Source organism: Colletes gigas, unplaced genomic scaffold (genome assembly GCF_013123115.1).
Source record: "Colletes gigas isolate AHSC1104 unplaced genomic scaffold, ASM1312311v1 Colletes_gigas_Sc00010, whole genome shotgun sequence".
NCBI lineage: Eukaryota > Metazoa > Arthropoda > Insecta > Hymenoptera > Colletidae > Colletes > Colletes gigas.
The window spans coordinates 7,312,152-7,327,429 of record NW_025106639.1 but is presented as its reverse complement, the minus strand read 5'-3'; the positions used below and the strand labels follow the sequence as shown (position 1 = coordinate 7,327,429).

The window sequence follows — 15,278 nt, the reverse complement described above, 5'->3', positions numbered from 1 at the left end:
TCGTCGCGCGTCCACGGATCAACGGATTTCGTCGGAACGATCGGTGAAAAATGCGCGTCGCGGTGGTGGGAGCTGGCATAATCGGCACGACTACCGCCCTCGCGGTGAAAACTGCTTTTCCACGACTCCAGGTGCACGTGATCGCGGACGAATTTTCCCCGGACACCACTGGCGACGGAAGTGCTGGTCTCTGGGGCCCGTACCTTCTGGCGGACACGCCGATCGATAAAATAGAGTGAGTACCTGGATCGCGAAAAGACGCAGAGGTGTTTGGAATTTTAAAAAGTAATAATTACGGAGACATTTGTCGTACGATTAGGTTTCTATTTAAATTATCTGGACACTGGCTTTCCATTTTCTTATTTGTTTCTCGGTGCAACGCGAATGGTAAACTACTAAGAAATGTATATTAATAATTACTTGAAAGATGTACGTGTCTCCATGGAGAAAATAGGTAGATATTGTTATTTGTTTCACAATTTTCGAAGGATAAAATTTAGACACAGAAGTAAAATGATTTTTTTTTAAATAATGCCCAATTACGAAACTAATAGAGAAGTAGGAAATAAATAAAAAAAAAGCCAACAACTACGCACTGTTCCCAAGCGGTCACCCATCCAAGTACTAAATGCGCCCAACGCTGCTTAACTTCGGTGATCGGACGAGAACCGGTGTTTCCCAGCGTGGTATGAGCGTTGTTGAGAATTTGCTAAACTTTTGTTGTACAAATAGTAGCAATGTTTCTAGCACCGAGTTTAAAATGTTCATAGTTCCTGGGCCGGAATTACGCATCGATGGTTGGAAACATTGTGGAAATCTGGCCTGTGCTTCGAAACAGGAGTTTCCTTGGTGCCTGCGTATCGCGTTACGTCCGATCCCAAAGGATACATCGATTCCAGCTGGACCAAATTGGTCTACGGTGCCCACCGAATGACTAGAACCGAATTGGAAAAACTAAACGAAGAACACAAGTCGAAATACACGTACGCCGTCAAGTAGTACGATTAAAGCGTTTGCATTAGGGTTTTCAATCAATTGCCACGAATCGGTAGCTTGAATTGCATGTTTCAGGGACGGTTGGATGTTCGTGACTTACACGGCCGAGCCTGTTCGTTTATTGCCGTGGCTGGCAGAAAAGTTTCTCGAAGCTGGCGGAAAATTGTTTAAAAGGAAGGTCCACGCGTTGCACGAACTGATCGACGAGGGCTACGACTTGATAATAAATTGCAGCGGTCTCGGTGCTCGGAAACTCGTCGACGATAACACGATTACGTCTGTCAGGGGTCAAGTGGCCACGGTTGGTAATCGTGGAAAATATCGTCGCGTGAATTTTTCATTTCTCGTTTCGTTTAAGGTGACAGCGTCTTGGGCGAAGCACGTGTTTCTGGTGGACGATGACGATGGGAACTACATTATTCCAAAGTAAGTCGTTCAGTGGGCTGATAGAGTCACTTTAGATAATTGTTTAAATTGTAGCATCGATCGCACGATACTGGGAGGCACTCATCAATACAATGACTACGACCGTACACCGCGAAAAGAGGATTCCACGTTCATTTACGATGGCTGTTGTCGAATTTTCCCCTCGCTGAAGGTACGATCCGTCTTTCAGCGACTCACCACTGTTGCAAACTGCTATTTCTATCAGCTATTTTGATACAGGCGACCAAAGTGTTAAAGGAGTGGGTTGGTCTTCGCCCGGGAAGACCCAGCGTTCGTCTCGAACCGGAAGTCCTCCGATCTCCTCGAGGCAAACGATTCACGGTACCGAGAAACAACTTTAAATCTGCATCGATAGCGAAATGCCTAATTAACGCGTATCTGTACAATGTTTGACAGGTGATACACAATTATGGGCACGGCGGAAGCGGCGTGACGTTGTCCTGGGGCTGCGCTATGGACGTCGTCGCGATTCTGAGGGAGAGGCGAACATTGAACTCGAATTTGTAAATGATTAAAAGGAAATAATTTAATATCTTACGCATCTTTAGGGCCATCTTTTGTATTTTATTATCGTAATATATCAGAATTTCTAACGTGTCCTTGTTTTCTTGGCAATTGCACTTGACACTCCGGTCTCGTGATTCCGTGAACAACCGCACGAACAGTTTGCGTCGTCGGGCCGGCAATTAAAGCGACGTAGGCGACTTTCAAGCTGCGTTTTACGCCGATTGTGCCGCAGTGGTATCGACGAGACCGCGTCGTAGCACGCATTCGTTCGATATTCCACCAGAAACGAGACTCAAAATTCGATCGAACATCGGATTCGACTTGCTTCTCCCTCGCGAAATGGAAAAACAATCGAGGGAAAGGCGCACGGTGAGTTATTTCGAGAAACCGAGTGAAATTAGCGCCGTCCCGGTTTTCGGGTTTTCGCGTGTCGCAGTAAATTGACCGCAATCCGATTACACTTTTTAACCAAAGGACCGTTCCTTCTACACCAATTACTTCCAAGTAAAATTCACGGATCGAAGTATAATGCATTTGGCTCTAGACCTGGGATAAAAAAATTGATAACGCGCGACGACCGAATCGCCGAAAATAATGAGATACGACGGTCATGAACGTCGTCAAGCGCAGCAACAAACATACTTTGATGACAGTGCGCGAGCCCGAGGTCGTTGACACGAAGAAAAGCCTGGTGAACGAGACATCCAGCGAGTCCGACTCCAGCAACGACGTAAGATCCTGCAAAACCGTTTACAGAAACCAATCGAAGAAGTTCGTCGCGTCCGACACCTCCTCGACCGTCGTCCCGTTTCTCGATTCCACCAAAAATGATCGGAAACCGGTCGTCTGCAAACGTCTAACGAACAGAAGGGACGAGAAAGGTATCGTTCCGAGTTGTGATAAACATTACAACTCCGATCGAATTAAATAGTATTCGTTACTGCAAAAATACGTAATGTCGTGAGGGGAATTAATTTGATAGCGGACCTTTCGTTCCTGGACACCGACGGGGAATCGCGGAAGGAGAACACGGACGAATCGTCGACGAAGACGAGGAAGAAAAAGAAACGAAGGTAAACAGTTGATCAAATTTGATATCTCCTAACGAAGTATCCAAAAGCGTAGTGATATGACCCGTATACGGGTCATGGACAGTGAGCTAGTTAGTAACAATGTTTGCTTTTCCACGTTTAAAAGATATTTAACGATATGCACGAGCAACTGCAAATACGAGGTGGTGAGGCGCGTCGCGGCGCGTTTCGGGATGAAGGAGGTGACGGAGGACAGCAGCTGGAACCTCTACTGGACGGACCTCAGCGTGAGCGTGGAACGTGCAAAGGACATGAAGAGGTTCCAAAAGGTGAATCATTTCCCGGGGATGACGGAGATCTGCCGGAAGGATCTGCTCGCGCGAAACTTGAACCGCATGCTGAAACTGTTCCCGAAGGATTACAATTTCTTCCCGAAGACCTGGTGCTTCCCCGCCGAGTAAGCAAACCTACGTTCGATCCCGTACGAACCGTTTCTTGTACGATCATGGCATTTTTCAGCCACGGGGAAGCCATAGCCTACGCGAAGCTTAGACGCTCGAAAACGTTCATCGTCAAGCCGGACACGGGGTGTCAGGGACGCGGAATCTACCTAACGAGGAATCTGAAGGACGTCAAGCCTACCGAGCGCATGATCTGCCAAGTGTACGTGGCCAGGGTATGGGAATTTTAACGTTAAATGGTCGTTCGTTCCTATCGGAGCCCCTTTGGGACCGCGAGACAAATTTCCAGGAATTTATTACGACGAAAGGGGTTTAGCAAAGAAGATGAAACCGTGATTGGTCCACGCGTTTCTCAACCCCGTAAATTTTAATTTATTTTACGAATGTTATATTTGTACAGCCTTTCCTGGTGGATGGCTACAAGTTCGATCTTCGGATCTATGCACTGATCACCTCGTGCGACCCTCTCAGAGTTTACGTGCACAACGATGGCCTGGCGAGGTAACGGTCATTGTTTCTATGTCATCCCTTGTATCTATCCAGAATCTATGTATTTATTTTCTACTCCAGGTTTGCCACGAGCAGGTACAAGGAACCCACGGGCCACAACACATCCAACGTGTTTATGCACTTGACGAACTATGCCGTCAACAAGCATAGTCGAATGTACGTAATCGACGACGAAACTGGCAGCAAGAGGTGAGACATTTTTAACAAGATTCAAGGGGGAAAAAGGTCTGCGTTACGAGACTCCCTCGTTTGCTTTACTATGCAGGAAGATATCGACCCTGAACAAGTGGTTGATACTGAAGAACGTCGACGTGGACGAGCTCTGGCGCAAGATCGACGAGATCATAATAAAAACGATCCTGGCGGCGTATCCTATTCTCAAGCACAGCTACCATACATGCTTCCCCACCCACGACAAAACGTACGCGTGTTTCGAGCTGCTGGGCTTCGACGTTCTGATCGATTGGAAACTGAAGCCGTATCTCCTGGAGGTGACCGTCGATCATCGACAAGAATCAATTGTACTATTATTGGCATATTAATTTCTCAGGTTAATCACTCGCCGAGCTTCCACACGGACGCGCAAATCGACAAGGATATAAAGGAGAGCCTGCTGATGGACACGTTCGAGATGCTGAACCTGCAACAGTGCGACAAGAAAAAGATTATGGACGAGGATCGGAAGCGGGTCAGAGATCGATTGCTCCAAGGAGTGACTTCCAAGGATGGCAGGTAAATTCTCGATGACTGTTCGTTTTAAAAAGGTATTAATTCGTAGCGTTTGTTTGGATCAAGTTCGAACGATTCGACGATCGGTACGACGAAGCTCGATAAACCGGAGGATTATCTGCAGAGGCAATTTAAATGGGAGGAGGAACACATGGGGAACTTCCGTAAAATCTATCCGTGCATCGACAGCGAAAAGTACCAGCCGTTCTTCAAGCAGAACAGCATTTCCGTGTTCCAAGACACGGTGGCGTCGAGAGCGCGGGAAGAAGCCTCGAGGATCCAGAAGGAGGAGATCGAGGTGGGTATTCTACGTCGAGGGTATCTGTCACGGACAGATCGATCGAAATACTAGTTCCTTCGAGAACAGAAACGCTCGGAATCCCCCAACTAAAACCGTTTAATCTTCCAACATGGGCCACAGTGCCAACACCAATCGTTGCATCGTTTCAAGTGTCATTTCACTTGTTTTTTTTTAATAATATTTTACCACTTCCCGACGCTCTGATAATTTAATGGATCGTCAATGGTTTACAGACGAAGATCAAAGAACAGGAGAGCAAAAAGATTTCAGGGAAATGGAGCGACTCGAAGATACATCCGGAGAGCCCAAACCCTGCGCCCAGGTCCACGCTCAGCAACCAAGAGAGGAATAAATCTACAACCGCGTTGAAGAAACGCTCATTCTCTACGAGTGTCAGTTATCTCGAAATTGGAGAAGCCTGTAGTCCAAGTCTTTTTACAATTGCAGATACACCGTTCCATTTATGGAAAAATCAAAATTAGACCCAACCGTACCATTCAACATTCCCCTCTACAAATTCTTTCTATCTCTCCTCGCTGCTCTGCATTTTGTTCTTCCGTCCGTCCTTTTTCATCGAAACAATTGCTTCCCGTTCTATGTAAAACCATGAAAAGTAACAAGTTTTCACACGCCAGGAACGTTTTATAAATTCTGGTTTCGTGTAATTACATTTGTCGCGTCCGGATGAAAAGACCGCCTCGTTCGCGTTTAAAAAGAAATCGCGGTTCGTCGAGTAGGTAGGTTTTCACGTTTCCACGTATAATAGCACTCGGCGAGGGCGTCGGGCGTCGGCTGTCTGTACAAACATAATAAACAATTGTACAGAATGCTGTCATTAATTTCTCACCGCTTTTCCATACAGTTTTTGATATAAAAAATTAAAAATTGTATTCCTCGCAAACGGAAGGGAAGTGTGCTACTTTTCGAAGTCTACATTTGTAACAAATAGATGGATAAAAATACTTGGACTACAGTTTGAGGTTCTCTTAAATAACCGATCGATTTTTAACATTTTTTAGACGAAGAAGCAGATCGCGATTTCCGCGGCGAACACTTTGTACTCCTTCGAGCCGGAAATCATTTGCGAGTCCGAGGAAAGGGAACGCGTCACGTCGTTGGCTCAGAGGGATTTTCTGATCAAGAGCTACGGAATATTGGAGCAGATTTACATGGCGATGAAGAGGAACGGCACGTTGCGTGCCATCGACGAGAAGAAATACGGACTGTACGGGAAGCTCGGTTACCCGGAAAACGAGAGCAAAAGCGCGAACGCATGCAGATCCAAGTGTCATCGTCATCATCAGGCCGCGGTCGAATCCAATCACTCGTCGCAGTGTTGCCTGAAAGCAAGTAAAGTATTTGATCACGACAAGGCCAGATTTCTACGATATCCGTCTATTCATCGTGGATTATTTTGTTTCGTGATTGCCTAACGGATGAAAAGGTTTTTACGTTTTAGCAGATTTCCAAGTGACGTGCAGCGAGGCGCCGGTTTACGTTCGCCCGAAGATACCGGAAAAATTCTGGCTGGACGAGTTGAATTCGAACGATCGCGACGGACGGATCACCAAAACTCACGTGGCCCGCACCCTCTCGAACATCGTGCGCCTCCACACCCTCGAGAAACGGAGCGAGCTCAATCTCTCCAAGTTTTAGTCGAACAGACGTATCTGTACGTAATTTTGAAAATTATTCTAGCGTTTATAGTCAACGACGGTTCGATAGAACGAACGCTTCTGTGAATAGTAAATGTTCAAACTGTTACACGCGTTAAACTTCGCTTAACGGATATGTACATTCATCGAGGAGAATAAACGCTTTGTAGAAATGTTCGACTTTGCTTTAGAAAACCGAATAGAATTTATCGATGCTCCTTTATGATCAATGTGTCGATAAATATTGATAAATATTCGGTTCCGTGAGGGGGTTGCAACCCCCCGCTGTGGAAAATAATGATGTGTAGCAAGGTATACACAAGAACAATATAAAAACCAACATGGTATGGATTTGTTATTTAAAGTGCCATATAAATATGTACAATGAGTGAACATGTACACGCCGCAGAAAAAACGAGAATAATTTCGCACCGAAATAGTGAGATACGCACGCAGATCTGCAATGTGTGTAACAATTTCTTTTTATTGCTGAATAATATATATTCAGTGATCACATGATAGAAAATAATCTATGAACAGTTCGTCCTGTATACCATCGGCAGCTGAAAGAAATTCTCTGCAAAGCACCACTCGGTTCGAATGATTCTGTTCACGATATGTAGAGTCCGCCATTTTTTAGAAGATTCCAAAACCACGAAACAAAAGATATTAACACCTTTTTTATTTTTCAGAGCGAAAATTCGATCCGGATAAAATTACTAATTGGAAATAAGTCGAGATATTTTTCATATCGTTGGTTTAAAAAGTTCGAATGCGAGGGGAGGAAAATTCGAGAATTTCCATATACCGGTGATTATTCGTGACTCGACCCGACAGAATCAGGTTAATGACGTTCCAACAATTGGAAGCCTCGCGTCTACCATGTTTCTGTGTTGAATGGACAGAATCAATTGAACCTGGTATATCCTCAGAGGGATTATTCTCCAGCTGCCAATGATAATTTCCAATAATGACACCGCGTTCGCATCGCTTCCTCTACCAGTGTTCGACATTGATATCGATTCGCGTACCTGCTCGTGCGATCTCCATTTTCCTCTTCGGCTCCCCGATTAACCCTAATCCTAGCTGGACGTGACTTTGTACCGCGCACCAAGTTCAACTAAACGGCAGGGTCGGTAAACAAATTTCTGTACCGGACATTTGATGCGTTATTAAGTTATAAAATACCCTTATTACTAAGTCGTGAGATACGTGAAGTGTAATTGCTATATAAATTTATTTACAGACTCTACGATCGCTCCAACTTGGTTCGCGGCTCGAGATCGTCTCCGTAGATTTAGGGTTGAATTTACGCGCTAAACGCCGTGTTTATACCTTGTAAATGACATATCTTTTTATTCTTTATAAGCTCGTTGCGTCGCCATGTTTGTGGTGCAAATGGAAAGACAACAGCTCGGCGTTTAACGCGTATTTCGAGAAAGTAACGACGACGCGTTAGAAATCGACGGTCGAGTAATCGCGGCACATTAATCGAACGCTCGTACAACACTCTGAAGCGTTAAAATTAATAATGGATATAAGTCAGTTGCCAGTAACAAACGTCGATCTCGTACAAAGTAATGATACAACGACGACGACGACGATAGCGATAATAATAATAATAGTAATAAAACAATGCGTCCAAATCGCGCGTTTCAAGTTTTCCTCGGAACGAGGGGGGGAGAAGAAGTGAAAAATCACGCGATCCAACGTCCTCTGTCTATCAAAATAAAAACGTGAAAGAAATGGCGCGATAGTTCGCGCGTTACCGATTCGCGGATACGATACAAACGATATTTACAAGTCGCACCATAGCGATTCGCGGCACGCCAGTGCATTTCCGCGCCATTTCGTTACCAGAGTCGAATAATAAAAAAGTTTGATAAAAATCGGAAAAGGATACTCCGCGAACAGTTGATCGTTAACATGGTATCGTGCAAGAGGTTTTCATCTTTGCGAGATCGTCGTGATTTGGTAACAGAGGGTAAACGTTTCCGGTTCTTCATAGCTGAAATACGAGTCGATCGAATTTGAAGGTGGTACAATGAGACAAAGATTCAGACACATATCAAATGCATTTGCTTCGAAACAAATTGTACAGGGATTAAGCTACCGTTAAACATAATAAGTCTAAGAACCTTTCTTTTTTTTTTTCTTTTTGCGTTTGCAAGAAGAACGGAGTCGTAGCGTTTCGTTTCTTTTTATTTTGTTTAAATCTTTTAGGCGTGCGTCGTGTTTCGGCGAGCAGATCACGATTTCGTTCGTAAACGGTACAACTTGCACACGTGAACTCTGAAAAAGTAGACGCTATTAATAACTACTTAAATTACGATTCGCTCGTTTGTACTAGAAAACGCCTATCCGCGATCATCCGAGTCTCCAGCATCGTTCGTGTATACACACCTACCGTCCAACCCCCACGCCGAATAACATATTTTTGTTCCGTTTCGTTTGCTTAATCCCTTGCATTCTCGTGTACATAATTTTTCGTAGTAGAGAAAAAGAAGAAAAAAAAAAAAAAAAAAAAAAAAGAAAGCAACGTTAACAACTTCCAGCGTGACCTTTCTCCCACACGACAATGACAAAACATAGAACGAAGATACGTGAAGATGGTACTCTATTCGTTGTAATACTAATATGAGCATTATGTAGTTATAGGATCCTGTGTTTATGTTACGCGCGTGTAATATTCGTTAAAAAGGATTACAGTAAAACAAGCTTAAAACGTGGATTACACGGAGAGAAACTCCGGGTGAAAGGGTCGCGGAAGTAACTAGTTGCTTCTACGGCTAATAGGAGAAACTAGTTACATCCGTGCTACTCCGAAAGTTTGCGAAATCAGTCCTCCGTTTAATGCACGCGTCGAATAGTAAAATGATAACTAGCTATATTTCGTATATAAAAAAAATTATACAATCCGTAAACTCGTTTAATTTTGCGTTAGCTGCCGACGGAATTTTAATTTCATCCTTTCCCCTTCCCATTTTCTGTCCTCTACCCGCGTTAATTGTTTTTTTTTAAGTCGATAATACTCAGTTCTTTCGCGATGTACGTATTTTTTTTTTTTTTTTCTTTTTATTTCGTTCGCATCATCGATGCCAAATGAATTCGAACTCGATGAAAAGAGGGCGTGTATGCGGATGTACGTACGCGTGTGTTCGTGTGTGTATGTGTGTGCACAGAGATTTCGTTACTGTAAACTAAATACGACACTCCATTCGGTATATTTACGAAGTATCTTGAGCTTAAATTTATATTCGTACGAATCCTGTTATCGTCGAGTTACGAGAAACACTATCGAGAGAAAAGAAAAAAAAACATGGGCCTACAAATGATACAAGTGCGTCGCTCGGTTTTCGAAAATCGACGATTCGATTTGCCTTGCGCCTCCAAGGCATCGTTCCGCGCGCTAGTTGGTATTGTAAAATCAGTCCAGCGCGTAATCTGCATAGAATTTATCGTTTAAACCTTCGCACTTCTACTTACGAGAACGTAACCGGTCCATTTATCGCGTGACTTTATTTACATTTAATAAAGGACCCTGCAAAATTATCAGTCAAACGAATTCTTGTTATGTTTTCTTTGTTTGCTTGCTTGTTTTTCTGAATACATGGAGAACCATACACAAGATTAACGAAAACTCGTCGATCGTGCGTGTCGAATTAGTTAACAGCATAAACCATGGCAAGAAACGATATACGGACTTCCGGTCGAGAAGAAAAAAACTCTCCCTTACGGCGAAAGTCTTCGCATCGATCTTCGCAAATAGATAGAAATATTTCTATACATGCTGTATTAAAACTTCTATTTACATTTTGAATATATTCTAAACTATAAGACTAACATATTTCGAAAGTATATAACTGACCATGGTTTATACCAAAATACTTGAAATATAAAAATACAAGAATTGCAGCACTTTCATTTGTAACATTTGGGAGCAAAAAAACAACGTTTGAGGATGGTATCCTCGAAAATGGCGGCGATTCTCGTTTACTTCGCGCCTCGGTTCAATTACTCAAACGTGTTTTTTTTACGCGCCCAAAATACTTGGGTGATAATTTAATTATACGAAGTGGGGTTAGGAATTTTCCGATGTTTCGACACTCGATGGTAGATATGAACATTTACATTAAAATGTCGCGTTATGAGAACGATTTACATTGTCTGAAGTTCATTATACTTTGTCCTTAAATAATTAGATGTGCATTCGCGGTACTCTCTCGCGAAAGTATCGCTTAGATCCTTTGGATTTCTTTAATTAACATGACGAGCCTGGTGACAAATGGTGAAGACATAAATAAAAATTATTTATAAAATAACACACGTTGTTAATTACTTGTGGATATCAATTATAGTTTATCAGGAACGTTCACCCGATTCTAAACGAAACAAACAGACCGCACTCAGATCACCTCCAATTACTGTGTATTTTCAGCAGCTTTTATCGTCAATCATATATATAATATATATATATATGTATATTTTGTTTATTTTATACATACGATTATCCTTTAGTTTCGAATTAAATGCAATTAGCAGTAAGAAATCGAACGAGGTTCTTCGACGTTTATATACTTTTTAATATCCTTCATCTTTTAATTTTCAATTTTCTTTAAAAAACGCGTATGCCTCCTGGACTTATTTTTTAATATGTTTGACGTTATAATGGCAACAGAAAACAAACCGGCGATTTAAAAAACTCTCAAGTTCAAGTCATAAATAAATGTTCAAACGGACGAATCCACTTGCCATGAACAGACTCAAAAATTTAATTTAACTTTCGAACATATGTTGCTCCTACCATCTCATTCATCGATACGGCTTATAATGATACCCTAATATTTCAACAAGTTAAAGCTAAGATATTAACAAACAGCGCATGTTTATATTATATGCACGATTTCGCCCGTGCATTAGTGTATGCCGTACGTGAATACGTGTGTGCAATCGCACGCGCATATGTGCGTGTACAAGGTGTAAACGCTAACAAAGAGTCACTCGTGCGTCGCATATACGACGTGTCAAGAAGTGTTATGGTTTAAATTTAACCAAAGGTATGTTTTTCGACTGCAAGCACTTATCACACACCCATTCCGCGTAAACTTCTGCCGTTAGTAATTGATAAGCGGTTTCCGATAATCCTGTGCATCCCCTGCAATCAATTTTGATAATGCCATAGTAATCACGCAACATGTACGCGAACGAAATGCCGACGGAATCGTAAGTTTCAGCTTACCTGTGAAACCAAAAATTACAACCAGACTCACAAAGAATCGCTTGATCGTTATCGTGCACTTCTTTGTGACAAACTCCGCACGGATAAATGGGCGGTGCGTTAGGATTTTGTGGATTAAATACCATCGGTTGATCCGGGGGATATATCTATAACGACGTTAGAACGATGTCAATTTGTTTGTTAAGGTTCGGCATCGTACGTATTATGTACTATAAATACGACAAATCTACCTTTCCCGCAGAAACTGGCATTGGTTTTGGTCCCATTCCCGGTGGGCCTTGAAAACCGTGAGGTGGCATCGAACCCCCCAGATTGATGGGATGACCCATGGGTGGGCCACCACCCATATTGCTGGACATTGAACCCATAGGACCACCCATGTGGGTCATTTGATTATGATGGTTGATACTCATATTAGACATATTGTTCATCGGCGGTCCGCCCATGTTCATATTACTTATCTGATTTGGACCACTCATATTCATATTATTTGATACCATGGAACTCATAGTAGTCATAGGTCCGTTCATGGGCCTACCTAAATTATTTAAATTATTCCCCATGTGATTCGGATGCGGTTGAGACCCATTGTGCCCCAATGGACTGTTTACACTGTTCATAGACGGTCCGTTTAACGGACTATTAGGTGGTATGTGGCTATTAATATTATTCATATTCATTGGTCCATTAGGCATATGATTGGACCCTCCCATTGTATTCATAGGAGATCCCAATGGTCCGCCCATAGGGCTTCCCATACTATGTCCCATGTTATTCATGGGACTGCCCATGGGACCACTGTTCATGTTATTCATTGGACTGCCCATTGGCGGGCCGCTAAGTTGAGAATTACCCATGTGACTCATGTTCATATGATTGTTCATAGTGTTCATTGGGCCAGGCGGCATATTCGGGCCCATGTTATTCATGGGACTCATGCCGCCTATAGGCGCGTGATTCATAGGGGACATTGCTCCCATGTGATTCATGTGATTCGTCATGGGAGAGTTCCCCATTGGACTCATACTACCCATGTTGTGGGGCATCATAGGACTCATTCCGCCTATAGAAGTTAACGGACTCATGCCTCTCATGGGTGGTCCAGCCATATGATGAGGATGGTGTGGATGCATGTGAGGTGGTCCACCGTGCATCATCGGGCTTTGCGTAGTTTGCGGCGGCGTATCGTCAAAAGGGTTACTCGCCACGATCGTATCTCCATATCCCGTTAAAGGCGGCGGTAATAGATCCTGGAAATATATTTTTTATAAATAACACGTAGAACGGAATTTAACAAATTTCATTTGGAGTCAATTCCAATTACCTGCACTGTTGGAGGTTGCTGTGGTGGTGGCTGAGCAACATTTGCATTTGTACGTCTTTTCTTTTTAGGATTTGCACCGGCAGGTGGTGGTGGTGGAGGATGGGGGTGAGCAGATGATTCGGGATGTGGGGCACTAGGTCCCATGTTCACACCCATACCCATACCCCCCAAAGGCATCCTTGCAAAGGGTGGCATGCCTGCAATATTGTGGCTCATCTCCTTCGTTCTCTTCCTTTATTTTAACATGCCGTATCAGCACCACAATGGATTTAGGTGGCAAGTGTCTATTGCTGCTCCACTGTTGTTTACAAACAAAGAAACATTTTCTCTGCATATTTGCAAAACGTTTGTAATACGTTTAATATGCACTAACAAGCTATATATACACTCGGCAGAGGAACACAGTTTACCAATACCAACAAGGTGTGGAGTAGATACTTGAACAGTACGAGAGTTACACATCGTTTGTGCATTCCATTGTTATTATTATTATTTCTTGGGATGTATTTATAATCTTACATTTGTAATTGTATACGCGTAAACGAACAGATACGCGATTGGAAGTTGCTATATTTGTGTATGTAAATATAAATAAGGGATATTTCAGTGTGTTCTTACGAAATAACGATCGTTCGTGTGAAAGTGATACACAATTCTGAATAACAGAACGTCCGATGCGATAAAGGTAACGCAAAAAAAATAGGTAACCCCTTGAAAAGAGAGCAAAATAAAATCCGCCGATGCCAGTTTCTCAGACCAACCTAACCTACACATTTTTCCAAACCATCTACCTATGCTCGTCGGTGGATAATACGGGGTGTTAGGTTGAAAAGAAGCGTAATATTAAGAGAGAAAAACGATTCGCCCGCTTACCAGCGCATTATAGTTGGCAAGATATCGATGCATACATGGCTTTCCCGTTTTTTCGGCAGGGACCAACACCATTGAATTATGTCGTGCGCCTAGCTAGCTTTAACGGCTGGATCCACGCGATTCCTCGTTTCTCGCGCTTCCACTTTACCAGTCACATATTTTATCGCGGCACGAACGTATTTCACATTCAAGAACGCGCGAAAAGCACACGGTAAACACTGGCGAGATGTCAAAAGTATACGTATCAAGGAAACGCACGCCAGTCTTTCAGGTCGCCATTGTCGCGTTACGCGTGTCCCTGTAGTTGTATTGTTCGCGTTAGGGAATTGCACGGTGCATCGTGCAGATGACGCTACCGTCTGCATTCCTAAAACCTCCGAACGACCGACACGTTAGGGCAGCTTTGTAATATAGCTACGGTCGCTTGCATTCTTCCCAAAGGCATTTTATTGGTTATCGATATCGCGGTTTATGAATCACGTTCACGTAATAATAAAATTTCGATAAAGTTTTTTTTTTTAAAACGTTTCAATCTTGGCCGCATAGAGGTTGCTCTATTCTAGGCCGCAAGTGCAACTGTATTTTCAACGAAACTAGCAAAAATAATTACGCTCGTACGGATTGTACGTACAAAATTTTGTCGCGTACAGTACGACTACAATTTATCGTATTGTACGTACGCGTGCACGAAAAGAGTTGCTCGCATGGTTAATTACAAAGGGGAACATTTTCAATTGGCGGGCCAAGTTAGGCAACAGAAGTTCACCTAAGATAGAGCAGTTTAGTTTAGAACATACGTTACTTAGACGGGACTATTACGTGCGACTGAAATTCTCTCTCGTTCTCCGTCTCCCTTTTGGCAGTTCTGCGTGTTATATCTTCCATTCGCATTAGGATCCAGGAGTTGTCTCTGTAACCTCAGAGTAGGGTCTGTACACGTCACTTTAATTATTTGAGTTACATTAGCAAGTTAGTACGGTTTAACATCTGGAAAATGGGTTTCGCGCAATATCTACTGCGGACAGTTGCTTCGTATCTACTTGTAATACAGTTCGCAAACCTATGATTAAGTTTGCCTTATCTTCGCAGAGTTTTAGTTCGATAGTGATTCCCGAGGACAAGAGGACGTCGTCGACGAACGTGTATGTAATAACATTTTTCGAATAAAAAAACCTTCATAACGAAAGGTTAACAAATTTAATGGA

General features: G+C 42.9%; 3 protein-coding genes and 1 non-coding gene across 5 annotated transcripts; 2 read left to right on the top strand and 2 right to left on the bottom strand.

Moving 5' to 3' along the window:
- On the top strand, positions 1-1,990 carry LOC122397827 (D-aspartate oxidase). Its single transcript, XM_043397259.1, has 7 exons — positions 1-235; positions 771-983; positions 1,072-1,297; positions 1,355-1,422; positions 1,477-1,594; positions 1,663-1,764; positions 1,840-1,990. The coding sequence occupies exons 1-7, from the start codon at positions 51-53 to the stop codon at positions 1,948-1,950; spliced, it is 1,023 nt and encodes a 340-aa protein (XP_043253194.1). The 5' UTR covers positions 1-50; the 3' UTR covers positions 1,951-1,990.
- LOC122398061 lies at positions 580-700 on the bottom strand. Its single transcript, XR_006259171.1, has one exon. It is a non-coding gene; the product is annotated as a 5S ribosomal RNA (ribosomal RNA).
- A 570-nt stretch (positions 1,991-2,560) lies between the features above and the next one.
- LOC122397916 (tubulin polyglutamylase TTLL13-like) lies at positions 2,561-6,638 on the top strand. The gene is made up of 12 exons (XM_043397413.1): positions 2,561-2,831; positions 2,933-3,023; positions 3,148-3,438; positions 3,501-3,657; positions 3,843-3,943; positions 4,013-4,141; positions 4,218-4,443; positions 4,503-4,684; positions 4,748-4,979; positions 5,216-5,374; positions 6,002-6,332; positions 6,442-6,638. Exons 1-12 carry the CDS (start codon positions 2,561-2,563, stop codon positions 6,636-6,638), a joined length of 2,367 nt encoding a protein of 788 aa, XP_043253348.1.
- Positions 6,639-11,233: 4,595 nt separating this feature from the next.
- LOC122397822 (protein pygopus) lies at positions 11,234-15,204 on the bottom strand. Of its 2 annotated transcripts, none has more exons than XM_043397253.1 (5): positions 14,871-15,204; positions 13,201-13,498; positions 12,107-13,126; positions 11,877-12,022; positions 11,234-11,792 (listed from the first exon to the last, which is right to left on the bottom strand). In XM_043397253.1, the coding sequence occupies exons 2-5, from the start codon at positions 13,414-13,416 to the stop codon at positions 11,672-11,674; spliced, it is 1,503 nt and encodes a 500-aa protein (XP_043253188.1). In that variant the 5' UTR covers positions 13,417-13,498; positions 14,871-15,204; the 3' UTR covers positions 11,234-11,671. The 2 variants fall into 2 exon arrangements, with proteins under 2 accessions (XP_043253188.1, XP_043253187.1); XM_043397252.1 differs by lacking the exon at positions 14,871-15,204 and adding an exon at positions 14,074-14,345.
- Positions 15,205-15,278: the final 74 nt, after the last annotated feature.